This window comes from Euleptes europaea, chromosome 7 (genome assembly GCF_029931775.1).
Source record: "Euleptes europaea isolate rEulEur1 chromosome 7, rEulEur1.hap1, whole genome shotgun sequence".
NCBI classification, from domain to species: domain Eukaryota; kingdom Metazoa; phylum Chordata; class Lepidosauria; order Squamata; family Sphaerodactylidae; genus Euleptes; species Euleptes europaea.
The window spans coordinates 81,914,200-81,940,764 of NC_079318.1; the positions used below are offsets into that span (position 1 = coordinate 81,914,200).

The following is a 26,565-nucleotide window of genomic DNA, read 5'->3' on the forward strand; positions in this document are numbered from 1 at the left end:
TGGTCTTCACAGTTGATATGATTTAAAAAAAAAAAAAAACCCAGTTGTCTCCTTGGTTTATCACACAGACTCTAGAAGCTCTCTCTTGTAACTCCCTGACACGTCTCCATTTTCTATGCCCCCATACCTTATTCTTTTCCAGCTGCTAAAACATGGCCTTTGATTCTCTAGGCCGGATCCTCTAGGGCAGAGTTTCTCAAACTTTTTGAGTCATGGAGCACTTTTCAGGAGAGAAATTTGTTACGGAGAATGCATTTTCGCCTAGCCCCTATATATTAAACCGAAGTGTTTTTCTTTCCAGTCTCTTCAAGGAGCACTAGGAGATGTTTCGTAGAGCGCTAAGTGCTCCTTGGAGCACAGTTTGGGAACCTCTGCTCTAGGGGGAGTGAGAACACCTCCGTACGAGGCAAGTGGCCAGGCTTGAATTTCAGGTCCTCTTCTGGGAAATGGGAACATTATTCACAACCACCTCCCTGAGAATTTAAGATTATAAAGCCAATTGCACCAGAAAAGGCCCACTCAGTAATAAATATACACATCATTATCTCAATTTGTGGAATCCTGTTGGTAGGGGAGGAAGTTGGAGAAGACCCTGCTAGCTTGCTAGCCACAGTTGAATACCACCTGAGTTGAGTTTGTTCTCTTCTTTGCTTGCAGGTATTCAGCCTGAGTATGGGGAGAGGTGCGAGCCAAAGGGCAGGGCCCTACGAGCTCGTGGGCCTTAGCCTGGGGCCAGCTCAGCAAACCAGGACCCACCCAGGATACGTTTGTTTACTCTGTTGTATTAATTTAAATTATAATTTAAATTGGTGGCTTTGTTGTGTGTGGGGTGTGTGTGCGGAGAATATCTATAAGCTGCTTTAGTTCCCTTTGAAGAGAAAAGTGGCATCGAGATGCCTGAATAAATAGGCAACTACACAGACAGACTGATGTTTAGAGCAGAGTCTGAGACCCTCTATGACGGTACAGGCCCCTACAATGGGCCCGGATAGCTGGCCGTACCTGAAGGGCCTCATTCTTCTCCTGTTCCAGTATCTTCAGCTGGTCTTCCAAAGTCTTCACCTGCCCAGATGCCACCCTGTCCAGGTGCTGCCTCTGGACCTCTGCCGTCTCCAACCGGTTCTCTGCGAGGAAAGAGGGAAAGTGTGTTTATGTGCCCAATATACTATCTAGAACACGGGTGTCAAACTCATCTGTTACGAAGGCCGGATATGACATAATTGTCAGTTGGTCGGGCCAGACCATGACTCGCCAGTCCAGATTGGAACTGTGCCGGGTGGCTGCCTCTGCCCACTGCGAGCTCGCCAGCCCAGATCTGGGGGACTGGGGGAAGTGGCTGCCTCGTGGGCTGGATAAGAGCTTTCAAGGGGCCGGATCCGGCCCACGGGCCATACGTTTAACATCCCTGATCTAGACGCCTCCTTCCCTATACTGACCCTGGTCCCTCCACTGCTTGCTCTGCAACAACTAATAAAGGGTATAAAGTGGTTAAAATGGCAACTGATATGGGACCAGCTCAGGTTAGATGCACACTTTCCTGTTCAACTGAACTCGGGACCATCAGAGAACAACTCCTGTGAAACTCCCAAGCCTACGCAAACCTCAGCTGGCCTAATAAAAAGAATAATTTTGCTCACTTCTTATCAGCAGCCAACAGCCCACACAAAAATTAATTCCCAAAATAAGGGGTCCGCATTCCCTGACCCAGAACCCCTAAGCCTTAAACCCACATACGGCGTGAAAGTGACTCCCTCCCTCCCCCACTCCAGCATGAGACTTCTATGATTTGAATAGCTGCATAAAAGAAACAGTATCTGCTTTGCCCATTATAGTGGATGGAGAAGCAGCCCCTGACAACACTTCTCTCTTCTATCCCTTTGTTAATTGCCCAGGAAGGAGGGCCTGCCTGTACCGGGGCACACCCAGCCTGCCAGCACCTGCCAACTGTTTCCGCAGACTCTCCACCTCGTTCCGGAGACTCCTGGTCTCAGAGTCCCTAGCTGGTGCCTTGGAAGGTAATTTCGTCAGAGAATCTGTACAGGGAGACAGAAGGGGGAAAGGCAGACAGAAAGAGAGAAAAAGACATAGAACATTATCTGTAAGAATGCAACAGGGGCTTGAATGGGCAGGGGTAGACTGGGGAGTTAAAATAAGCCAGGAGCAAGCTTGGTTGCTTGATGTTGGAGGAGAGTGTTACGGATACTGCGGACTGCCAAAATAAAACAAATCAGTGGGTTCTAGATCAAATCAAGTCTGAACTGACCCCTAGAAGCTAAAATGACTAAACTGAGGCTATCGTACTTTGATCACATTATGAGAAGACAAGAGTCACTGGAAAAGACAATCATGCTAGGAAAAGTTGAAGGCAGCAGGAAAAGAGGAAGATCCAACAAGAGATGGAGTGACTCTATAAAGGAAGCCACAGCCCTCAGTTTGCAAGACCTGAGCAAGGCTGTTAAAGATAGGATGTTTTGGAGGACATTGATTCATAGGGTCGCCATGAGTTGGAAGCGACTTGATGGCACTTAACACACACAAGCTTAGCTGAGCAGCCTCAGCCAGAGCCATGAGTCAGCTCTGCAGCAGCCACGCAGCTCAGACCTGGCCTGAGGTGCCTCCTTTAATGGGTGAGGCAACAGGTGAACTGGCACCCATTACTGGGACTACTGGCCTGGTCTGATTCGACTGGCAGAGCTACTGGGGCTGGGTTCTGCTTGCTCCCGGCTGTCAGTGACTAACCAGGCAGTGGCCCATCTGACCCTTTCCCCATGCGTTATGTGGCCAGTCTGCTCCTGTGAATGGGCACGGCACACTTCTGTGCACACACACACACACCCTCTTGGAAGAAGAAAAAAAAAGTCTTAACAATGAAAAGGTTGGTGTGATGCTTGGTGCCAGGATCCGCGCGCTGATTTCAGAAGGCAATTGGATAAGAATGAATTATTATGGCAATGAGAGACAGCTTGTCTTAAAAAAAAGAAAAAAAGAAACCTATATTATATTAGGTTTCTTTTTTATAATATAATTTAATAATATAATATAGAGATTATAACTAGGTGTTGTATAGCATTTTAATATAATGCCTATGATATATATGTGATATTATATCACAATAGATAATGTAATCTGTATACTGATAACTTTGAATACATATTCAGTCTCCCCCGCCCCCACATAGTTTACCTATATTTTATACCTTATATATGTAAAACGCTTTAAGAACAATGGAAGTTAGGATGACTGTAGATTGTAGACTCACCCCGAATAAGGGCAGAATATGATCCTGTCTTAGTATGGTATTAGTGTTGTATTAAGTATGTGTGTTGTGCATTTTGTTATGTGTAGTGTTGAAAATAAAAATAATAAAAACTTTAAAAATAAAAATAAAAAAAGAAACCTAGAACCCCCTTACATCCCAGGTGTATGGCAGCTAGCAGGATTTACACTCTGGGCATGCTCAGAGCCACTACTGTTATTATTGCATTGCTATGCTTTGGTGAGAACTGGCTGAAGTTGGGTCCAGCGCTGGGCCAGAGCTGTAGGACTCGTGGCTCCTGTTTTCGGAGGTCTCTACGGGGGCTGGGAGGCCCTCTTCTAGAACTCACCTTGCAGCTTACGAGCCAGATCCAGCTTCTCACGTTCCAGGGTCCGGATCCTTTTCTCGAGCCGCATGGAGCTGGAGCTGCTGGAGGGCGAGGCCGGATGCCTCTCCAAGAGGGGGCTGTGGGGACAGGGAGGGGTCAGCACCCTGTCCTCTTTGGCACACTGCTGGCACACGTCGAACAGACGGGCTCAAAAATGCATCGGAGTAGAATGGATTAGCCGAGATTCTTATTTGTGCAGATTGGCTCCCTTTTTGCCACTGCTAAGGGGCAGTGCACAAAAGACTGCTTTCGTCCCATGTTGCATTAATTAATCTGGCCCAAATTGGATCTCCCATTCTGCACTAATTATCTCTACTGTGCATTCACATGAACCCATGAAGCTGCCTTATACTGAATCAGACCCTTGGTCCATCAAAGTCAATATTGTCTACTCAGGCCAGCAGCGGCTCTCCAGGGGTCTCAGGCAGAGGACTTCCACATCACCTAGTTGCCTAGTCCCTTTATCTGGAGATGCTGGGGTTTGTACCTGGGACCTTCTGCATGCCAAGCAGATGCTCTACCACTGAGCCACTGCTCTTCCCCAAATCCTCACTTCACTCAAACCACGCACTTGGGATCCCAGATTAATGCATTAAGCAAACCTGGTGACCCAGAGCCAGTCACTTCTCTTAGTCTAGCCTAAGCCTACCTCACAGAGTTGTTGTGAAAATAACACGGGAGGGGGGTTACGATATATGCTGCCCTTGGAGGAAGAGCAGGATAAAACCAGAACTAAAAATAAAATGTGCTCCTATTCAGCTCTACTTCAAAGAGTTGACAGTTGGAGCACCCCTCCCAGCCTCCATGGCTCTTTAATTCATGTTTATGAACAGGATTCCCCAGAGTCCGTATTACTGCAAGTGTTAAATTGCCCTCATTAAACTGATTCAAAGTGGAGTGCAAGCAGGAAATCATATGTATGTGTTCTCTAAGAACCCATGAACACATGAAGCTGCCTTATACTGAATCAGACCCTTGGGTCCAGCAAAATCAGTATTGTCTACTCGGACCGGCAGCAGCTCTCCAGGGGTCTCGGGCAGGGGTCTTTCACATCACCTACCTGCCTAGCCCCTTTAACTGGAGATGCAGGGGAGTGAACCTGGGACCTTCTGCATGCCAAGCAGATGCTCTGCCACTGAGCCACCGCCCCTCCCCTCATTCTAGCCTTGCGCCCTGTCTCTGGCAGCGGTTCAGCCTCATGCTTTTCAGATGTCCACAAGCAATTTGTGAAACAAGCAGTCCTCCTTTGTGGTGTCTCTCACAGCAGCTGTGATCCAGAGCCACGCCATTTCTGGAGATTTTGTTTTCAAAAGCATTGGGGAAGCCTGGGTTTCAATCGCCATTCTACCCCGAGGCAGAATCCTTCTAAGTGACTCAGGCCAGTCACATTGTCTCTCAGCCTAATTTACCTCACAGGTCGCAAGGATAAAATGAGGAAAGGAGAGCCGTGTGCGCCGCTCTGGGCTCCTTAGGGGAAGGGAGGGATTTTAAAAAATGTACTTGATTAATAAATAAATTAGCTATGGTGGCAAAGAGCTGCTGCTCTTCCATGAATTCATATAATTGCTTTTTAAAGACATCTGAACCTACATCCTTCACCACACCTTATGGCAATACATTCTATAAATAAATTATGCACTGCATGAAGTACTCCTTTCTTTCACCTGTCCCAAACCTTTCTCATTTCTCTCTCCTAAACTAGCCCAGACCCTAGCTAGTATTGGGATGGGAGACCTCCAAGGAATACCAGCGTCGTAACATGGAGGCAGACAGTGGCAAACCACCTCCAAACATCTCTTGCCTTGAAAACCCTGTGGGGTCGCCATAAGTCAGATGTGACTTGACGGCAAAAACACACACTCACAAACTAGGCAACATTTTATAACTGTGTTCCTCTCCCCGCCATGATAATCTTTTCTTTAAGAAGAGTTGGTTTTTATATGCTGACTTTCTCTACCACTTAAGGAAGAATCAAACTGGCTTACAATCACCTTCCCTTCTCCTCCCCACAACAGACACCCTGTGAGGTAGGTGGGGCTGAGAGAGTGTGACTAGCCCAAGGTCACCCAGCTGGCTTCATGTGGAGGAGCAGGGAAACAAATCCAGTTCACCAGATTAGCCTCCGCAGCTCATGTGGAGGAGTGGGGAATCAAACCCGGTTCTCTAGATCAGAGTCCACCGCTCCAAATCACCGCTCCTACACCATGCTGGCTCTTACACTATGCTGGCTCTTAAGCTAAAGAGCCCCAGCGCTGACTTGGATGGCCCATGCTAGCCAGCTTTTGCCAGGCCTTGTAAGCCAAGCAGGGTTGGCCCTGGTTAGTACATGGATGGGAGGCCACTGAAGAAGTGGTCCCTTCAAATTCTATGATTCTACAAAGTTCAAGGTTGCTACGCAGAGGCAGGCAATGGCAAACCATCTCTGTTCATCTCTTGCCTTGAAAACCCCATGGGGTTGCCATACGTCAGCTGTGACCTGATGGCCCTTTCCACCACCAAAGAGCTCCAAATGCTTCAGCCTTTCTTCATGGGGAAGCAGCTCCAACCCTGGCTGTTTCCACACAGGGACAATTCCCCATTGTGTACTCATTGAGGAGGCATTTGCAGCATCAACACAGTGTCCACACAGGGGGTATTCCCCATGTTTTCTCCGGTATCCTCTCATGTCTATTGCCCCCCCACCCCTCCACACCACCAGAGGGCCTTTCGCCAGATTTTAAAAAATACCAGTAGGAGTTATAACATTATGAAACTACCAATTTTTTAAAAGCGGACACAAAATCCTCTTGAGGCACAGGGTGGAGGAAAAGCAGGCATGAGGTGACAGGAAAATGGTGCCTATGTGGGCAGGGAGGTTTGGAAATATGGGCCTTCCTATCCACACAAGGGAGTGATTGGTGAACAATGGTTGCAAAGGGTCCAAAAACACCTGTGGCTGGTACCTCAACCAGACAACAAATTCCATGTGGAAACAGCCCCCGTGTCCTTTCTTCCAACTTTTCTCAGCCATATCTGTACACACTTCCAAATGCAGCCAGCCACAATATACGTTTATATAAAAGATGCTGACCTTTTCCTTGGCCCTTTTCCTCAGAAGACCCAGCATGAAGCCTGCCTTTGTTGCTGCTACGACCCCCACACGGAGTGGACGTTTTCAAAGGCACGGATGGATCTCACTTCAGGGAGGGCAGGAAAGACCCATAAAAATCTTTGAGAAGGGGGCATATGTGCGTGTATGTGACCGACGGAGGGAATAAAACTGGGATTCTACTCACCCCCCAGAAGTGAAGGTGAATCCAACGAACGGAAGGTGGTGGCCAGAAAACGCAGCATGAGATACTGGTGGCAACGTCTCCTGGAAGGGCAGAGAAGAGAGGAAACCTATTCAGTGGGGTCTGCTGCTTTTAACATGTATGAAATGGGGGGCATGGAATAGATCTATATCAGGATTACAGAGTACTTACTGAAGAAGTCACTGTATGAAACAAGTTTAGACCCGGGAACTTGTCTGAATTTGATCAAAGGAAGACTATATGTGGATACTACAACCTGCATAAGCTCACCACTTAGTATTGGTTAAACTGGCATAACAGGAAATTTGAACCGACTGCGAAAAGACTGGACATTATATTTGGAATTTATTTTGAAATATATTATTTGACTTGTGGCTTGAGGGTGTACAACACAGAACAATATCTGTAACATAGAACACTACCTGTTAGATTGGCTTGTTGTATATTTGTTTGGGACTATCACTGTATTTCCTGTGATGTGTCATCTGTAAGTTTTCTGTTTCAATTATAAATGGAAACAGTTGAAGTCGAAGTTGTATATAATTTGGAACTGTATATAATTTGGATCTGTGAATTAGCAACCTGAATACAGGTAATTTCATTTAAAGAGATTAGTTAGAAATCATTAACAAGTTATACTCCTAGACAGAGGATACTACTTGACAGAGGTCTGTTTATTGGACATTTTAGTACCTTCATTCCCCTTTAGGATTATTGGTTGAAATGGGGGGCAGGCAGATTCTTTCAGGGCTTTGGCTTTCTCCTGAGTATCCATACGTGTAATCAGAGTAGGAGGAAGGTAAAAGATAGCTGGGTGACCGTGAGTGAGTTTTATCCCCTATGTGTACTTGGCATCATGAGGTAGCCGGTGTGCTGCGACTAGAGAGTCCACACAAATAGTGGCACATGGCAGCCCTCACGGGAGAAGAGCACCCTTTGCCCTTAACCACTCACCGACTCCTTGAGCGTGTCGTCATCCACGTCAAAATTGGAGGTGTCAGCAGGGCTGGCCACCTCGGGCACGTAGGGTGGCGTGCTCTTGCGGAGGTTGTCCCAGTCGATGCCCTCGAAGAAAGGATGTCTCTTGAAGTCTTCGATGCCCTTCTGGCCAAGGCGCAACTCCTGGCGACACAGTAGCCCCCGGATGAGGTCCTTCGCACTCTCTGAGACGTCGGTGATGTCAGTGGGGAACTGCAGGTGGTCCTGTGTAAAAGGACCAAAAAACAAGGGGCAGCAATGACAGCCAGGGTGGTGTAGTGGTTAAGAGCAGTGGTTTGGAGTGGTGAACTCTGATCTGGAGAACTGGGTTTGATTCCCCGCTCCTCCACATGAGCGGCAGACTCTAATCTGGAGAACCGGGTTGGTTTCCCTGCTCCTCCACATGAAGCCAGCTGGGTGACCTTGGGCTAGTCACAGCTCTCTTAGAGCTCTCTCAGCCTCACCTACCCTACAGGGTGTCTGTTGCGGGGAGGGGAAGGGAAGGTGATTGTAAGCTCGTTTGATTCTTTAAGTGGGAGAGAAAGTTGGCATATAAAAACCAACTCCTCCTCCTCCTCCTCCTCCTCCTTCTTCTTCGTCTTCTTCTTCTACTACTACTACTACTACTAAACAGGAGGAAATCCTTCCACCCAACCAAAATGATGCTTGGTTGGCTACCTATCGAAGCTACTCAGCACCCTGCCTCGGCTCTGGCAGTCCCCAGTAAAGTGGTGGACCCCTTTTACCTGATCCCAAATCACCACATGGGAGGCATTGAAAATATGCTCACAATCTCCTTCATAAATCATCTGCTGTGCTCATTTCTTCTACTGCTCCCACAATCCCTCACTCCACAGGTCTTCCCCCCCCCCCATGCCCTGCTTACCTCGTGGTTCATGATCTTGCCATAAGTCTCCACCAGGGACTCTGCATAGAAGGGGGTCTCCCCGAAAAGCAGCTCATACATACAGACCCCCAAGGACCACCAGTCACATTCTGGGCCGTATTTCCCCTTCCTATCCTCCATGGCCTGCAGAATCTCAGGGGAAATGTAATCAGGAGTTCCTACTGCCACTGGAGACACCACCTGGGGGAAAGGAGAAGAGTTTGGGGTCAGTGTTGTTTGGGGATGCAGTTTTCAGCTAGCATCTTCTCCTGGATCCCACACCAATATCCAGAAAATCCTAGTCCATGCACCTAGAATCATATAATAATAGATTTGGAAGGGACCACCAGGGTCATCTAGTCCAACCCCCTGCACAATGCAGGAAATTCACAACTGCCTCCCCCACACACCCTCAGTGACCCCTACTCCATGCCCAGAAGATGGCAAAAAGACCCTGATTAAGTCAGCAAGATGTTTTTCTTGGAGACTGCCCTGCTGTTATAGGGATCCTTCCCAAGGGAGACCCCATAAAAACCGACATAGGAATTTCTTCCTAGTGAGGCTGACTCTTGCAGGAATTTAATATTATATTTTGGCAATGCACTTGCATTTATTTATTTTTAAATTACAGTTTGAAGGGAACAGTTTGCTTTTTTACATCTTACACCACCTCCCACCTACAGCCCAATGTATTGAGCCACCTTTGTAATGGACTGGGCTATACTTTGGAGTAAGTCAGTGAAATCTCACACACTATGAGGATGAGCAGTCCTTCAATATTTCCAGTCAAGACTTGAGATGAATTGGGAAGAGCCACTTGCCACAGGATGCATCTGAGGCTCCTGTCCCAAGGACGCAGTACCTGGATTGCGCACTGCCCAAGTCACACCTGAGGCTTACCGTGCCGTCTGGACGCAGCCGCAGGCAGGAGCCAAAGTCGGCCAGACGGATGTGTCCGTTTGTGTCAATGAGGACGTTGTCTGGCTTGATATCCCTGCAGAGTTGGAAGCAACATTCGTAAACAAGGGGCTGTGCTGGAGGGGGCGGGTGCAAACTAGGACTCCCGATGCACCCAGACACAAGCTGAGCTATGAGCCAGGAGCAGAAAAAACACACTCACGCCATCAAGGAACTGCTGTTTTTCCGGTTTGCTGCATACAGCAATGTGATTGGCTGGCTGACTACGATACCCCAAAGCCACTTCCCTCCTCCCTCTCCAGAGCAGTGTTGAAACTTTTTTTAAAAGAGTGTTTTGTTTTACTTAAAAGAGGTGCACAGATGTTCAGCTGAATAAACTTAACATGCTGTGCTTTAAAAAACAACATAAAAAGTTTTTTAAAAGATATTGAGTAGCTTTGGGAAGTGGGGGTAAGACAACAGACAGAATTTCCACTTAGCAGATCCTGAGCATGGAGGAAGCTAGATCTCTGTGATGCGCAGAGACACACACATACCCACACATGGTTCACCCATGAAGCTGCCTTATACTGACTCAGACCCTTGGTCCATCAAAGTCAGTATTGTTTACTCAGACTGGCAGCGGCTCTCCAGGGCCTCAGGGTCTTTCACATCACCTACTTGCCTAGTCCCTTTAACTGGAGATGCCAGGGATTGAACCAGGGACCTTCTGCATGCCAAGCAGATGCTCTACCACGGAGCCACAGCCCCTCCCTCCCTTGGCTGGGTTATTATGCACTGGCAGCTCCTGGATTTCTGGAATGCCTCTGGGGCAGCAGCACCTAGAAGGTGGATGCAGGGGCTAGAATCCAGAGCTAGAAGACCAGAATGAGTTTTTACGGGGCAAACTTTTATTCAAGAATGTTGTAACTATAAAATGATGTTTTAAATATGTTGTGCGCCACCCTGAGTCCAGCATCGCTGGGGAGGGCAGGATATAAATTTAATAAAATAAAATAAAGAAAAAATAAAGAAAGGGAGGGGGAGAGAGACATGGTAGCAGAAATAGTTTGAGACATTAAAACAGCCCTGGAGCAAACTGTGGCACGGGGCTATTGGGGTACTGGCAACACCACAGGGGATGATTAATTCGAGCTATCGTCATTTTCACCGCAGTCTCTGAGCACAGCGGCCCCTGAGGAGTGCCCTTGGTTCAGCTGGCTGCTGGCTGCCCTCCGGGGGAGAGGTCCACTGGGAACTTTCCTGCTAAGTTAAAGAGCCACTTCCCCCACGTATGGTAGATGGGATCTTTTCCCAGTTCTGGGAAAGAAATAGAATCTGTGAAATGAGGGGGTGGTCGGAAGGTGGCAGGGCTCTTTTTTCTATGGTTTGGAAAGCAGCAAGCTCTACCAGGTTAGGAAATCCAGAGCTCCTCGGTTCTCTTTCCAGGTCTCTTGTTTTCTTAGAATCATAGTGTTGGGACCACAGGGTCATCTAGTCCTACCCCCTGCACAATGCAGGAAATTCACAACTACCTCCCCCCCACACACACACCCAGTGACCCTACTCCATGCCCAGAAGATGGCCAAGATGCCCTCCCTCTCATCATCTGCTTAAGGTTATACAATCAGCATTGCTGACAGATGGCCATCTAACCTTAAAAACCTCCAGGGAAGGAGAGTTTACGACCGCCCAAGGAAGCCCGTTCCACTGAGGAACCGCACTGTTAGAAAAACAGTTCCCATCCTTCCTCACTTGAGACCACTCAGGTCCTGAGGAGATGCACAGGAATGCACATTTTGGGGTAAAACAAGCCTCCTCAGCCAGGGCAACTGCTGCACCATTTCCTCCCTTCCTTTCTCACCCCTTCTGGCCCACCTCCAATGGGCAGGTATGGCCCTTCTCCTTTTACAAACGAATAAACTGAGACAGAGGGGTGAGGTCTGTCACTGGTTGAGATGCCAAGCGGCGGATACCTGTGGACATATCCGAGCTGGTGGATGGAGTGGATGGCCAAGACCATCTCGGCCAGGTAGAAACAGGCCATGTCCTCGGGCAGACGGTCCTCAAACTTGCTTAGGAGGGTGAGCAGGTCGCCTCCTGCATAGTAATCCATCACGAGGTACTGCAAAAGGAGGGGAAAGGATAGAAGAGTGGGAGGTGCGATGGAGGGAGGGTCCAGCAAGGTGTGACCTCACAACAATCAGCAAGTCATTGTTCACCTCCCTCATGGGAGTCTGGGAGTAAGGTCCCTGGAATCTCCCACTAAAGGAGATCGAACTTGGGCTGCCAGAATTGTCAATGCCAGATACTGGAAATCCAACACAATACCAGCTATTACAGAATGGAGCAGTAAACTCTTTGAGTTTGCACTAATGGCTAGACTAACTCACCTATTAAAAATGAACGCAACGGACGAGTTTACGGTAAAATGGCAACCTTTATATGACCATTACTCACATGCCATGAACATTTACTAAAATAAGAAGTTTAGAGAGTTATTCTACAAATTATTTAGTGAGTGTCTCTAACAATGGCTATATGTTTAAGAAGATTGATGCTATTTTGTTTTGACAACTTTCTAGACTGTGTAATGCTCAGAAGCAGAAACAGATTTGATTTCTTTTTTATTTCTTCCCCTTATTTCCCATCTTTTTTCTGTATCCCTTTATAAAAATAATAAAATATATTAAAAAGGAAAAAAAAGGAGATCAAGAAGGACAGCTAGCAATTATCTCCCACTGCCTGATACCTTGGCGAAGAGGACTGCCCTTCATGCGAAGACTATGCTGTGCGTGATAGACCAACTATGGGTTGACTTGGTACAAGGTGGTCCCTCTTATCTCCGCAATGCTTCTCCTGGAAAACTCCTTTCCAGCCTCCTTCACCCAGCCTGCCAGGGGCATGACCCCTTGCAAGATCTCAGCCTGATGGTAGCTGACCCAGCTTGCAAACTGCCCAGCTGTTGGCATGCCTGAACCAGCTGCCCCAGAAGGCACCCGCACTGGATTCCCAAAGGTTTTATGGCTACATCACGGATGAAGTGTGACCCGAGATCTCCAGGTAGGGAGGGATCTCCTGTGGGCTCATGGCCATAGTTGGGTGGGGAGGCTTACCAAGTAGTGATCATCCTGGAAGGCATAATGCAGGGTGGTGATCCATTGCCTGTTTCCATGCACCAGCACGTCACGCTCTTCCTGGAAGCAAGCAGTCTGTGGGGGGTGGGGAGGGTGGCAAAGAAGCAGAATGAGAATCAGAGGCCCCGGGTCCATCAAGCCCAACAATCTGCCTCCAAATGTGTTCAGCTGCAATGCCAGCTCTGGGAGGCTGAGGTACTGGACCAGATGGAGACTATTGTTTGCCCTGCCTTGGTAATCAGAGGCCCGTTGGGCCTGAACATGGAGATTGTGTTTGGCCAGGGTGGCTAATTGTTAGCAGATCTACCTGGAGGGCCAAGCAGAAGTAATGACGTGAGCGCAGCCATCTGGGCTCAAGATGAGCTCTGTTGATTTTCTTTTTTCCCCAATTCTTTTTTTATTAAAGTAAGAAATAAAACACATATATACCCATACGTTCAAAATATCATATCTTCCAAAGGAAACATATATTTAGAGCCATTCATAATGCTTCAAATATCTGATTAGTATTCTTACTACCTTTTGTTATTACTACCTTTATACTATTGTTATTTTATCAATCTTTAAACTCAATTGAAAATTGATCAAACTACTGCTTACAGACATCTGCTTTATACTACCCCTCTTATTATTACAATCTCTATAAACTACTAATATTGACATTCTGATTATCTAACCCCCTATAACCATGGTGTGATTACACATAATTGGTATACGGTTTCCATTTTCTCCGAAACTCCTCAGGTCTTCTGTTCACCAAATGCGTCAATTTTGCCATCACTGTATACTCTGCCAATTTGGCTCTGTCGATTTTCATATTACGGAACTAATTTCAATTTCTTAAAAAACATTTTTGAAACTATTTAAAAATATGTATATCTTGTGTTCTCCATAAAAACACTTCTGAAGCAACTACTTCTTCCAGTCATTTAGGGTACAATCCTAAACAGGTCTGCTGAAGAATGCTACTGATGCCCATTGAGCGGGGCTTACTCCCAGGAAAATGTTACTAGAATCGCACTGCTTGACATTAACCGGAACAAAGAGAATAAAGACAGCAGCCAATTTAAATATAGACATGCAAAATGATATTATGTTGTTGTGAAACATCAACTTTTATAGCTCTAATTTATGGCATGGATGCCACAGAGGATTTCCACAGATGGAAGGGATTCCCATCTGCAGAGCGTGATTTCCTCATCTTCCTCCTCTTGCTGCAGCCCAGAATGTTCTCTGAATTGCTCCTTCTGGGAGACAAAGATCCCAAGGAACCTGTGTAATGCCAAGAGGTCCACCTTCCAAAGGCAGCCATTTTCTCCAGAAGTGGAATAAATGTTTTAAATAAATAAATAATGAATAAATAAGCTGTCTACGTAGGCTGGAGATCAGCTGTATTTCCGGGAGATCTCCAGCCCCAACCTGGAGGCTGGCATCCCTACAGGAACAGCATAAAGGGGATCTGTGAAACTCGCCCATCTTCCATTAGCAGAGATCTTCTGCAGGATTCCCGCTCCAGTGCTTGAATGCCATGAAAAGTTGCAGACGGTTCTGCCTACAATACCTACAGTCATCAACTGACTTTGATTTCCAGAAAATAAGCCAACAAAGACCTTTCAGGGCTCTACATTTCAACTTGTCCTATGAAGACCAAGTCAAAAATGTGTATGTAGCCTTTTTAGTACCACAGAAAAAATTCAAGAGGTACTAATAAATAGCCCGATTCAGATCACCAACCATGCAGCTGGCTGGTCTGAAAAGCAACAAGCTTCTAAAGCAGGTGAAGGGCAGCAATTATCATAGTTTTATAATCAATGGACGCAACATTTTGGCACTGGCCTCCCATTTCCCTCTGAAGTAGGGTTCCCATTTGCCCAGTTATGATGGGCAATTGCCCACTAATTAAGAAGAAGATTTGGTTTTTATATACCAACTTTCTCTACCACTTGAGGAAGAATCAAACCAGCTTACAATAATCTTCCCTCCCCCCTCCCCCTACCCACAAAAGAAACCCTGTGAGGTAGGTGGGGCTGAGAGAGCTTTAAGAGAGAACTGTGACTAGCCCAAGGTCACCCAGCTGGCTTCATGTGGAGGAGTGGGGAATCAAACCCAGTTCTCCAGATCAGAGTCCACTGCTCCAAACCACCACTCTTAACTACTACACCATACTGGCTGCCTGCCGACCCTCAGCTGGTCAGTGGGCGGAAGCAGGCCCAGGGAAGAGAGGGGCTATCAGCCCCATCTTCGCGATGACATCACTTCTGGTTTATGTGAAAGTGCAGGCATTGCACTAGGGGGATGCTCTAGCACTCATGAAAAAAATCTATGGAAACCATATAGTTTTTCCCCACAAGTGCTAGAGAGTCTCCCCAGTGCGATGCAGGGACTTCCGCATAAACCAGAAGTGATGTCATTGCGTAGATGGTGCTGATTGCCACCCCCCAACCCCACCTCCCTAAACCTCCCACCAGTTCTGAGGAGGGACCGGGCAACCCTACTCCAAAGAGGGAATCCTCAAGCCCCTGGCATGAGGCATCTGCCTCTCACAGTGTCTCCAGGGCTGTTTCTAGAGGGGGTGAAGGACCAAGGACAAGCTCTTTCCACCTCTCTCCATTGTCAGGAGATGTCTGTTCCCAAGCCACTGCCAATCACCAGGTGATGGCCCCCATACAAACTTCCTCACCTGGGTGATCAAGCTAAACACCCCCAGTGGTAGGCCTCAAGCAAAGTCTGCCACCTCAGGAAGTGAAGGCTCCTTAAAGCTTGTGGCCCACGGTGTTGGCCCAATTCATCCTAACCAAGTGACAGCTACGTCTGTGCCTTTTCTTAAGAGGTCCATTCTTGGGTCCCTACAGTCCCCCTTCCAACGGATCCCTGCTGCTATCAAAACCCACGGGGCTGAACAAGGGGGTGGGATATAGTACCTCAGCTCTCTTCAGCATTTCCCATTTGTGCAGAATCTTCATGGCAAAAACCTTGTCTGTCTCCTTCATTCGCACTACGGCCACCTGAGGAGAGAGAGGAGTCGTGTAAGAGCCCAGTTCTCACTAACCATCAGCATGGCCAGTTCAAAGGGCTACCAGAATGAGGTAAACCCACCACAGGTGTAGATTTTGGGATTACCGTGGTAGGCAATGTTTGGAATTTCACCGAGCTGGCCGCTATCAGCCCAAAATCTCTTTCCTGGTCAATCACTGTCAGATTCAGGTCCTATCGGCAAATATCTAATGTTAAATATTCATGCCCCAACACTTGACACTTACTAATGAGGAAACTCATTTGGCATGTTGCTGCCCACCAGTATGATAGATCTCTTTTGGAGCTCTCTGCAACTGACATTGATTTTCACCATCCTAAATACTTGGGTATCATCTACAATTTTGGTCACAAGTACCCCAATTCCAGAACAAACCCAAACAAGTTAAACAGCACTGATCCCAATTCATATCTCTGCAGGACCAACCTGCTCATTATTAATCAACAGGAAGGGATCCATCCTCTTTGCTTAACCCATGATTCCTAAATTGTCTCAGGAATTTTTAAGTAACATTTTTGGTTTGTCTCAATGTGTCCGCAAATTCCCTTTTCATCGCCAAGTTTCCAACTCAAAACATGTTTTGCCAGAGTTTGTACTCTTTTTATTTTCCTCATTTTAAGAAGATTCTCATTTCTTAAAGGAAGTTTTCTCGTCTTCTTTGATGCTATTCATTAACCATGCCAGCATCCTCTTGGAGCTGATGTTTACCTTCCCTAATTTCTGGTGCACATTCTATCTGAGCTTCAGTTATTGTGGTTTTAAATAACTTCCAAGCATCCTAAGGAGAATTGGCTCTCTTTACATTTCCCTTTCAACCTAGTTTTTAATAATATCCTTATTTTTTTAGGTTTCCTCCTCTGAAATGTGGCTGTGCTGGACTTTAGAGGCAACATTCCACTTATATAAATACAGAACTTATATAAATACAGAATCGTTTGGCACTGTCCCCAAACGATTCAACAATATTTACATCTCGCATCCTGTTAAACAGAACTTCTGCCTGAAATACTGAAGAATTACTATTAAAGTAGGCTACAACCTCAATCTCTGACATTTTCTGGTTGGCTCCGCCTCCTGTGGCAGCCACGTTGTAGCCGCACCCACCACTGTGTCGGAATTCCAACGGTTCCAAAAGGCTCAAAAAAGTTGGGGACCCCGATCTTGATATTTTCACTGTTTGCCATGATCTGAACATGCATTTCCCTAAACAAAATGAGGGGAGCTGCCGAAGTCACCCATTTTTATCCTACTCTCTCCTCCAGCTTCCTAGAAATCAACAGCCAGGTTAACTGAGGTCCTCCCCAGGGATCAGACTACATTAAGGGTTCCACTCTTTACTATTAGCCCCTTCCAGTAGGGGCTTCATCCTCCAAGAGCCTTCTGAACAGCCACATAAAAATTCAAATACCCCCAAAGGCCTCTCCCCTAGAGGGCATCTGTCTCCATACTTCCTAGACACAAAGATGGCTACCGTTGGCACGCACCTCTCCGAAAGCCCCTCTTCCGATCACTTTCAAGATCTCAAAGTCATCTCGTCGCAGATTCAGGTGCTTCGCCCTGGTGACTAAAGGGGAGGCTGGAAGGCGAAAAAAAGACAGGAAGAAGCTGGTTGATTTATTTGAATTAAAGACAAGTGACCGAATAAACAAATTTAATCCAATGGCACTAGGGTTGTCAACTTCCAGGTTCTGGGGGAGAAATAGGACACCACTGTACAAATATCAAGAGATTTGGAAATTAGTACAGGAGAGAAACACTACTTAAACAAAGTGCAAGTAACTTTATAAATAGCTATGTGCAATTACATACAATATAGGACAATATATACAATAGGACCTACAAAAAATCTTTCATAAATATTCATATTTTCAATTGTCCCGAAATTGAGTACAAAAATTCTTCTTTTGCAGACAAATGTCATGTAGTACAATGGATGCCACTAGAAATGGAGGATACGACCGTTTCAAATTCTTGGCTATTTAACAATCCTTCTTCAGTCCTTCAGAAGGCATCTTGCATAGATTTCTACACATTTTTTGTTTCCAAATTGTAGGTTACATTATATATCCCAACAAGGGTAAAATTCTGATTCCGGTCCCACGTAGGGTAAGGAAGCCTGGAATCAGAATTTTACCCTTGGTGGGATATATAATGTAACCTACAATTTGGAAACAAAAAATGTGTAGAAATCTATGCAAGATGCCTTCTGAAAAATGTGTAGACTGGTGGGATATAAATGTTTTAATTAAATAAATAAAAAGAATGTTACAAAGAATGTTACCAAGTCCAGTTTAACATAAAGATCCAATAAAAAGAGCAATCATTTATCTCAGAAGGGGCAAAGGCCACCTCTACCTATTAGACAGGCAAAGTAAAACTGATACAAAATCTAATGCTAGATAAAAAGCTACAATATGAAGTTACAAAGATATAGCAGGATTGCCATCTGCAAGAATTAGGATATGCAAAATATTAGCACCTATAGTCAGCAAGGAATCCCAAGTCCCTGTCAAGACCTGGGGAATAAATCGCCTAAAGCTTGTTAGTGAATTTTAATTAATTTCACAGTGGAGTCTCCCCTTGAAGTTCCTTTGTAGGAGAACAATAACTTTCAGGTCATCAACCAAATACCCTGTGTCAGATTTCTAAAGGTGCTCTCGGGCTCAAAAAGGTTGGGAAGTAGGGTTGTGAGGTCTGCCCTGACCACCAGCAGGGGATGGGGATAGGGTTGCCAGATCCAGGTTGGGGAGAACACGGAACATCAGTGGGGTACAATGCTATAGAGTCCACCCTCCAAAGCAGCCATTTCCTCCAGGGGAACTGATCTCTGTCATCTGGAAATGAGGTGTAACTCCAGGGAATCCCCAGGTCTCACCTGGAGGCTGACATCCCAATGGTGAGAACCCCTGCCCTGCAGTGTGAAGAATGATGGGAACCAGCTTTTATAATGACAGATTTCCTTGTTGCATAAGAGTGTACTTCCCCTTTTCCAACACCACTAGCCATCCTCAAGGGGGACATAACATTCAATGGGGCATACGCGCTGACAATCCGATTTACAATGCCTCAGACCGTGCAGTGAATTTCCAGATTTTATCTGGGAAATCAACTGTACCAAACAAGTCCTACATGCACTGGGTGTATGCATGTACAAGCTCTTCAGGTATTCTGGGTAGGATCCCATGAACCACAAGCACAAGGAATTTGTGGAGGCGTATCTTTCCTAGCCTTTCCCTAGCAGCCGCCTAAGATTCTCCAAAAAAAACAGTGCTGGGAAAGCCTCATGGACAAAAAGATACAAAGCATGGAGTGTGTGTGTGTGTGTCATCAAGTCATAGGCGACTTATGGCGACGCCGTAGGGTTTTCAAGACAGGAGACAATCAGAGGTGGTTTGCCATTAGGATTGCCAACCTCCAGGCTGCTTTCCCCCCCTAGTGTAGTGAGTGGGTAATTGTGCGGCACACACCCAGTGCAGCTTTTCTGGGCAGTCCCATGGGTATTGGCTAGGGTTGCCAACCTCCAGGTACTAATATCCAAAACAATCCTATGCTGTAATGAGAGTAGCTCACAGAAAATAACAGCATGTAGCTCAAATTTAAACTCTATTAAACAAATGGACATGCAATATCATACAATGCGAACAACAACCTCACTCTATCTAATCACAAGATACAAAAATGACAAAACAACCACCAAACCGAATGTGATAACAAATACACCCCTTTTCAAAGTCGAAAATGCGGGCCGTATTAAAGGAACACTGTCCCCAGTCACCAGACAAGGAAACTCCTCTGTTGTCTCCATATCACTGGGAGGGATTCAGCTGGTGAAGAGTGTCTCTGGCTCCTGAGAGATGCACAATCCAATGATTCAAAAAGCAACCGTGTCATTGCAGCAACTGAGCCGTTCAAGAGGACCGGACTTAACTGGCCGGGATAGCCAACCGAAAATGAAGGCAACAGCAATAGAACGTGTTTCCTAGGTACTTGGTCTCACGTTTCACAATAAGGCTTCTTCAGCCTAAAGTCTTCTGTGTGTCCTCCGTGGGTTCTCTCAATAATTTTGAAGCTTCACTGTGCTACAACTCCTCTTCCTCGTTGTACGTTCTAATATTCATATACACTGTATATCAACGTATATGAATATTAGAACATACAATGCGTATATGAAGCCCCCCCTCCTCTGGCTCCACCCCAAAAACCTCCCGCCAGTGGCGAAGAGGGACCTGGCAACCCTATTTGCCATCGCCTGCCTCCACATGGGCCAAGAGAGTTCTGAGCGAACTGTGACTGGCCCAAGGTCACCCAGCAGGCTTCATGTGGAGGAGAGGGGGAATCGAATGTCTGCTGCTCTTAACCACTAGACCATGCTGGAGAATTTGCCCCTGTAATTCCTTCGACTGACAGCAAGGTTCCCATAGGTGTTAGAAGGGAGGCAGGAATCCTAAGGGGGCAACAAGGCAGAACGTATAAGAACAGAGGAGCGGAAGGTAAATCATTGGTAAAGCTGGGAAGCAGCGGGGGCTGGGTGGGGGGGGAGAAAGTCTGTGTCCCTTTGAATTTAGACCTTGATGAGATGTGGACTCAGACCACAAATTATTATGGTTTATTTATTTACTTCATTTATCATCTGAATTTCTCCCCAACGGGGGTCCTCAAAGTGGCTCATATTATTCTCCTCTCCTCCATTTTATCCTCACAGCAACCCTGTGAGGTACATTAGGCTGAGCGTGTGTTACTGGTACAAGGTCACCCAGCAAGCTGGGTGGTATAGTGGTTAGAGTGTCGGACTAGGATCAGGGAGATTCCAGGTTTGAATTCACATTCTGTCATAGAAGCACACTGGGTAACCTTGGCCTAGTCACACACTCAACCTAACCTACCTTACAGGGTTGTTGTGAGGATCAAATGGACGAGAGGAGAATGATGTAAACCACTTTGGATCCCCAATGAGGGAAAAGGCAGGGTAGAAATGAAATGAAATAAAATAATTAAAAGTTTCCATGGCAGATAGGGTTGCCAGTTCTGGGGTCGGAAATACCTGGAGATTTTTGGGGTGCAGCCTGAGGAGGGCGGGGTTTGGAGAGGGGAGGGACTTCAATGCCATAGAGTCCAATTGCCAAAGCAGCCATTTTCTACAGGGGAACTGATCTCTGTCGCCCGGAGATCGATTGTAATAGCGGGAGATCTCCAGCTACCACCTGGAGGTTGGCAACCCTAAGGGCAGAGTAGAGTTTCAAAGCCGAGTCTCCCAGATCCTAGTCTGACTCTCTAACCAATAAACCACACAGGCTCTCTATGATTGACAGATACGTTGTACAGTACTTTTCGGAGGCAAAGAGTTTTACATATATGATACTGGAAACACAATGTGTGCAGAAACCAAAAATTGCCCACTCCTCGCTCTGTAGTATGGGGTGAAGGGGAGAACTTATCCCAATGAGGGCCCCCAAACTAAATCAGCAGGCCGGTGTCTGAGTGAAGAGGGTCAGCCCCACTCTGCTTGGGCACCTTGCTGGGACAGAAGAAGAAGAGTTGGTTTTTATATGCCAACTTTCTCTACCACTTAAGGAAGAACCAAACCAGTTTTCAATCACCTTCCCTTCCCCACAATGGACACCTTGTGAGGTAGTAGTAGAAAAGAGCAAGAGTCCAGTAGCACCTTAAAGACTAACAAAAATATTTTCTGGCAGGGTAGGAGCTTTCGTGAGCCACAGCTCACTTCTTCAGATACTCACGAAAGCTCATACCCTGCCAGAAAATATTTTTGTTAGTCTTTAAGGTGCTACTGGACTCTTGCTCTTTTCTACTACTGCAGACAGACTAACACGGCTACCCACTGTGAATTATCTTGTGAGGTAGGTGAGGCTGAGAGAGCTCTAAGAGAGCTGTGACTAGCCCAAGGTCACCCAGCTGGCTTCATGTGGAGGAGTGGGGAAACCAACCTGGTTCACCAGATTAGCTTCCGCTGCTTCAGAGTAGAGTCCACCTCCTGACAAAAGCAGTGCTGAGGAAAGTGGGAAAAGAAGCCTCTGCTTCTTAGTAGGGCTGAGGGGAGGAGGTGCATGCCATGGACGCGGCTGTGGGAATCTGTTGCCAGGGTCAGGTTATTATTATTAATTATTATTTTAATTGTGTGGGCGAGTGGAGAGGACCACCGCAGAGCAAAATGCAAGCAAGCCTGATCCAGTCAGCAACAGATGTGTGGGTCTGAGCCAAGTTCCATCCACACACCTTTGAGCATAATTCAACCCCGGGGTGCTGGCTCTCAAACCGCCTTGCTTTAACCACTAGGCATCAGGCCCTGGCTGCAACATCACATGAACACATGGATCACACATGAAGCTGCCTTATATTGAATTGGACGCTTGGTCCATCCAAGTCAGTATTGTCTGCTCAGACTAGTCATGATGCATACCTATGCTCTCCAGGATCAGAGGAGCATGCCTATTATCTTAGGTGCTGTGGAACACAGGCAGGATAATGCTGCTGCAGTCGTCTTGCTTGTGGGCTTCCTAGAGGCACCTGGTTGGCCACTGTGTAAACAGACTGCTGGACTTGATGGGCCTTGGTCTGATCCAGCAGGGCCTTCCTTATGTTCTTATGACTGGCAGCGGCTCTCCAGGGTCTCAGGCAGAGGTCTTTCACATCACCTACTTGCCACCCCATTTAACTGGAGATGCCAGGGATTGAACCTGGGACCTTCTGCATGCCAAACAGATGCTCTACCACTGAGCCACAGCCCCTCCCCAGCTCGAGAAGAGCGAAACAAGGAAGCAGGTGGAAATGCTGTCGCTCTCTCCCCTCTCCGGGCTCCCAATCACAAGTTTAGAGTCGCTGTGATCGGACTTGTTCGCCTGCTCCTCTCTGCGCCCAGGCGGGGCGTTATCCCTGCGTGCCCCGTCATGCCCCACTTGGCAGCCACATTCCTGTTGTGGCACCTGTCTCCTCCAGGAGTCCCAGGGAAAGAAAAAAGCAAAGCCAATGCTAGGGTTGCCATGCCCTCTTTGCCACCGGCAGGAGGTTTGGGGAGGGGAGGGACTTCAATGCCATAGAGTCCAATTGCCAAAGCGGCCATTTTCTCCAGGGGAACTGATCTCTGTCGGCCGGAGATCAGTTGTAATAGCAGGAGATCTCCAGCTAGTACCTGGAGGTTGGCAACCCTAACCAATACCCACACGACTGGCCAGAAAAGCTGCACTGGGTGTGTGCCGCACAATTACCCACTCGCTACACTGGGGGGGGGAAGCAGCTGGGAGGGACCTACTTTTAAATTGCTTTCCAAAGAACATGTCACTAGACCTCATGGTAGGGTTGCCAGGTCCCTCTCTGCCACCAGCAGGAGGTTTTTGGGGCGGAGCCTAAGGAGGGCGGGGTTTGGGGAGGGGAAAGACTTCAATGCCATAGAGTCCAATTGCCAAAGCAGCCATTTTCTCCAGGTGATCTGATCTCTGTTGGCTGGAGATCAGTTGTAATAGCAGGAGATCTCCAGCTATTACCTGGAGGTTGGCAACCCTACCTCATGGCCTGGCCTGACCTGTGAGCAAAGCAAAACAGAGTTGCCAGCAGTCAGAGTTCTTCGCTCCTTCTCATGGTTTGTTTATTTAATAGACCTCCTTTCACCCATAATGACAACACTCCAGGAGGCATGCAATAAAAAAGCAAATTAAGGCAATTAACAAATGGAACATAGAAGATAATTGAATAACTCAGCTGCAGCAGCAGAAAGCGGCACTGGGAAGGAGAGGGCGAATGTGTGATGGACAGTCCTTCCCCCCACCCCCAGTCCTCTAAGCTCAGGGGTCAGCAACTTTTTATAATTAAACTACCAAATTACATCAAAATTCAGAGCATGAGATCAACAGACAGCTAGAATAAGGAAGCCTATTTGCATAACTGAAAACACACAACCCAATCTTACTAATACTTGACGTGTGGATTAATAATCCATAATGTTTCCAGTCTTGAACACTGGTTGTTGCGAGTTTTTATTGTGTTAGTGGCTTGCACAAGGTCTCACAATTAGGGTGGCCAACCTCCAGGTGGTGGCTGGAGATCTCCCACTATTACAACTGATCTCCAGGTGACAGAGATCAGTTGACCTGGAGAAAATGGCCGCTTTGGAAAGTGCACTCTATGGTATTATGCCCCATTCAAGTCCCACCCCAAAAATCTCCAGGTATTTCCCAACCTGGATTTGGCAACCCTACCCTACTCACAATACAACCCTACTCAATATACACAGGAACACCCTGTGCAATTGGGTTGGCAACTATGGGTCGGGAAATTCCTGGAGCTCTGGGGGCAGTGGAGCCTGGAAAGGGAGGGGGTTGGACAGAGGAAGGACCTCATCAGGATATAATACCATTGAGTCCACTCTCCACTGTAGCCATTTTCTCCAGGGGAAATAATCTCTGTTATCTGGAGATCAATTGTAATTCTGGGAGATCTCCAGGCCCCACCTATGCACAGTTGTTTTAGTGTACTGGCATAAATCTGCACATGGTTTGCATTTGGATTACTGGCAACTGTTCGCCTCTATCATGTCCCTTTCTGCAAACCTTCGCTAAGAAGCCTTTTGTGTGTGTAAAGTGCCGTCAAATCACAGCTGACTTATGGCGACCCTTTTTGGGGTTTTCATGGCAAGAGACTAACAGAGGTGGTCTGCCAGTGCCTTCCTCTGCACAGCAACCCTGGACTTCCTTGGTGGTCTCCCATCCAAATACTAACCAGGGCTGACCCTGCTTAGCTTCTGAGATCTGACGAGATCAGGCTAGCCTGGGCCATCCAGGTCAGGGCAAGAAGCCTTTTAGTTCCATCCAAATCTTTGTCTGCCATTCTATTCGCAGACTGGTTATTCTAGTATCCCACTTACCTCTCCACAGTACCTTTGCATAAAGTTTTATCTTTCTTTCATTCATTCATTTTCTTTCTTTCTAGCCATATTTGATTTTGTACTGGGCCACATTGGCTCTAGAGTAGGGTGGCCAGGTTCCCCCTGGCCACCTCAGGGAAATGCGGGGGGGCGGGGTCAGGGTGCCAGCTTCAGGGTGGGAAACTTTCATGAAGCTGCTTTATACTGAATCAGACCCTTGGTCCATTGAAAACAGTATTGTCTACTCAGACCAGCAGCGGCTCTCCAGGGTCTCAGGCTGAGGTCTTTCACATCACATACTTGCCCAATCCCTTTAACTGGAGATGCCGGGGACTGAATCTGGGACCTTCTGCATGCCAAGCAGAGGGTCTACCACTGAGCCATGACCCCTTCCCTCCTGATGACAGGAAGTGGGATACAATGGCATAGAGTCCCCCTCCAAAGCATCCATTTTCTCCAGAGGAACCGATCTCTGTAGTCTGGAGAGGAGCTGTGATTCCAGGGGATCCCCAGGTCCCACCTGGAGGCTGGTGTGCCTCCTCTAGAGCCATATTCCCATGTTCCAGCTGTGGCAGCTTTCTTGCTACACAGTACCAACAGAAACAGCCCTCTCCTGAGGGACCAGTGCCAACGGCACAGCCCCACATCACCAGATAGTGATCTTCCATAGGGATTGAGGCCTCCTCTCCCATGGACTCGATTTACCTCAGCAGTTATGGTAGGGTTGCCAACCTCCAGGTGCTTATGGCAACAAATGCAGAGAAATACTCAAAGCTTAACCATAAATATCAATGTATAATATAGAAACAAGAGTACAACACTACAAGAGCAAAACACAGGAATGGTAAAGTCCAAGAATGCCAAGAATAAAAGATAGGTTTCCGGTATTAAATCCTATTTCGGTCAAGCTTTTTCAGTTCTGGCAATCCCGCGATGATCAATCACTATTCCTCAGAACATGTGTGGGATTGCCAGAACTGAAAAAGCTTGTGCAGAATAGGACTTAATACTGGAAACCTATCTTTTATTCTTGGCATTCTTGGACTTTACCATTCCTATGTTTTGCTCTTGTACTGTTGTACTCTTGTTTCTGGGATCAAGGCATGTAGCCATACAATACAAGTGGATGGCGGATCTACGTAGAAAACCGGAAACCTTTTATTCTTGGCATTCTTGGACTTTACCTTTCCATTGTTGTTATAACAGGGACATTGTTCCTATGTTTTGCTCTTGTACTGTTGTACTCTTGTTTCTATATTATACATTGATATTTATGGTTAAGCTTTGAGTATTTCTCTGCATTTGTTGCCATAAGTGCCGTTTCTTTTGCTAACATCCTATCCTAGGCACTAGTTTGTAGTCTGATTTCCAAACCTCCAGGTGCTAGCTGGAGATCTCCTGCTATTACAACTGATCTCCAGCCAATAGAGATCAGTTCACCTGGAGAAAATTGCCACTTGGGCAATTGGGCTCTATGGCATTGAAGTCCCACCCCCTCCCCAAACCCCACCCTCCTCAGGCTCTGCCCTAAAAACCTCATGCCAGTGGCGAAGAGACACCTTGCAACCCTAACTTAATAATGAGACAGGAGGAGGCCAGGTGGGTGATGGTAGTCCTTGTGATGGGGAGAACAAATTCTCCAGCACAAACCAGTTTATGGATGGGTCTGTTTTGTACGCCTCATTAATGTCAGAGTACTCAGCACTTTCTTGGCCCAACAAGAGGAGCTACACCAGCTCAGGCTAAGAGGCCATCTTTCCCACTATCCTGCTTCCATCAGAGCCGAGGCTGCCTTGCTGGGACGGGCTGTGGCTCAGCAGT

The 26,565-nt window shown here is 46.9% G+C and overlaps 1 protein-coding gene across 1 annotated transcript in view; it reads right to left on the reverse strand.

The window, feature by feature from the left end:
- CDC42BPG (CDC42 binding protein kinase gamma) overlaps nucleotides 1–26,565 on the reverse strand; it is a 69,217-nt gene that overhangs the window by 28,350 nt on the left and 14,302 nt on the right. Inside the window, exons 2-12 of the mRNA XM_056853637.1 lie at nucleotides 17,354–17,445; nucleotides 15,757–15,840; nucleotides 12,815–12,910; nucleotides 11,675–11,823; nucleotides 9,702–9,795; nucleotides 8,802–9,002; nucleotides 7,892–8,140; nucleotides 6,920–6,999; nucleotides 3,606–3,721; nucleotides 1,938–2,033; nucleotides 1,003–1,124 (exon numbers count right to left, since the gene is read on the reverse strand). Coding sequence (XP_056709615.1) covers nucleotides 1,003–1,124; nucleotides 1,938–2,033; nucleotides 3,606–3,721; nucleotides 6,920–6,999; nucleotides 7,892–8,140; nucleotides 8,802–9,002; nucleotides 9,702–9,795; nucleotides 11,675–11,823; nucleotides 12,815–12,910; nucleotides 15,757–15,840; nucleotides 17,354–17,445 — 1,379 coding nt within the window. The remainder of the gene's footprint in view (nucleotides 1–1,002; nucleotides 1,125–1,937; nucleotides 2,034–3,605; nucleotides 3,722–6,919; nucleotides 7,000–7,891; nucleotides 8,141–8,801; nucleotides 9,003–9,701; nucleotides 9,796–11,674; nucleotides 11,824–12,814; nucleotides 12,911–15,756; nucleotides 15,841–17,353; nucleotides 17,446–26,565) is intronic.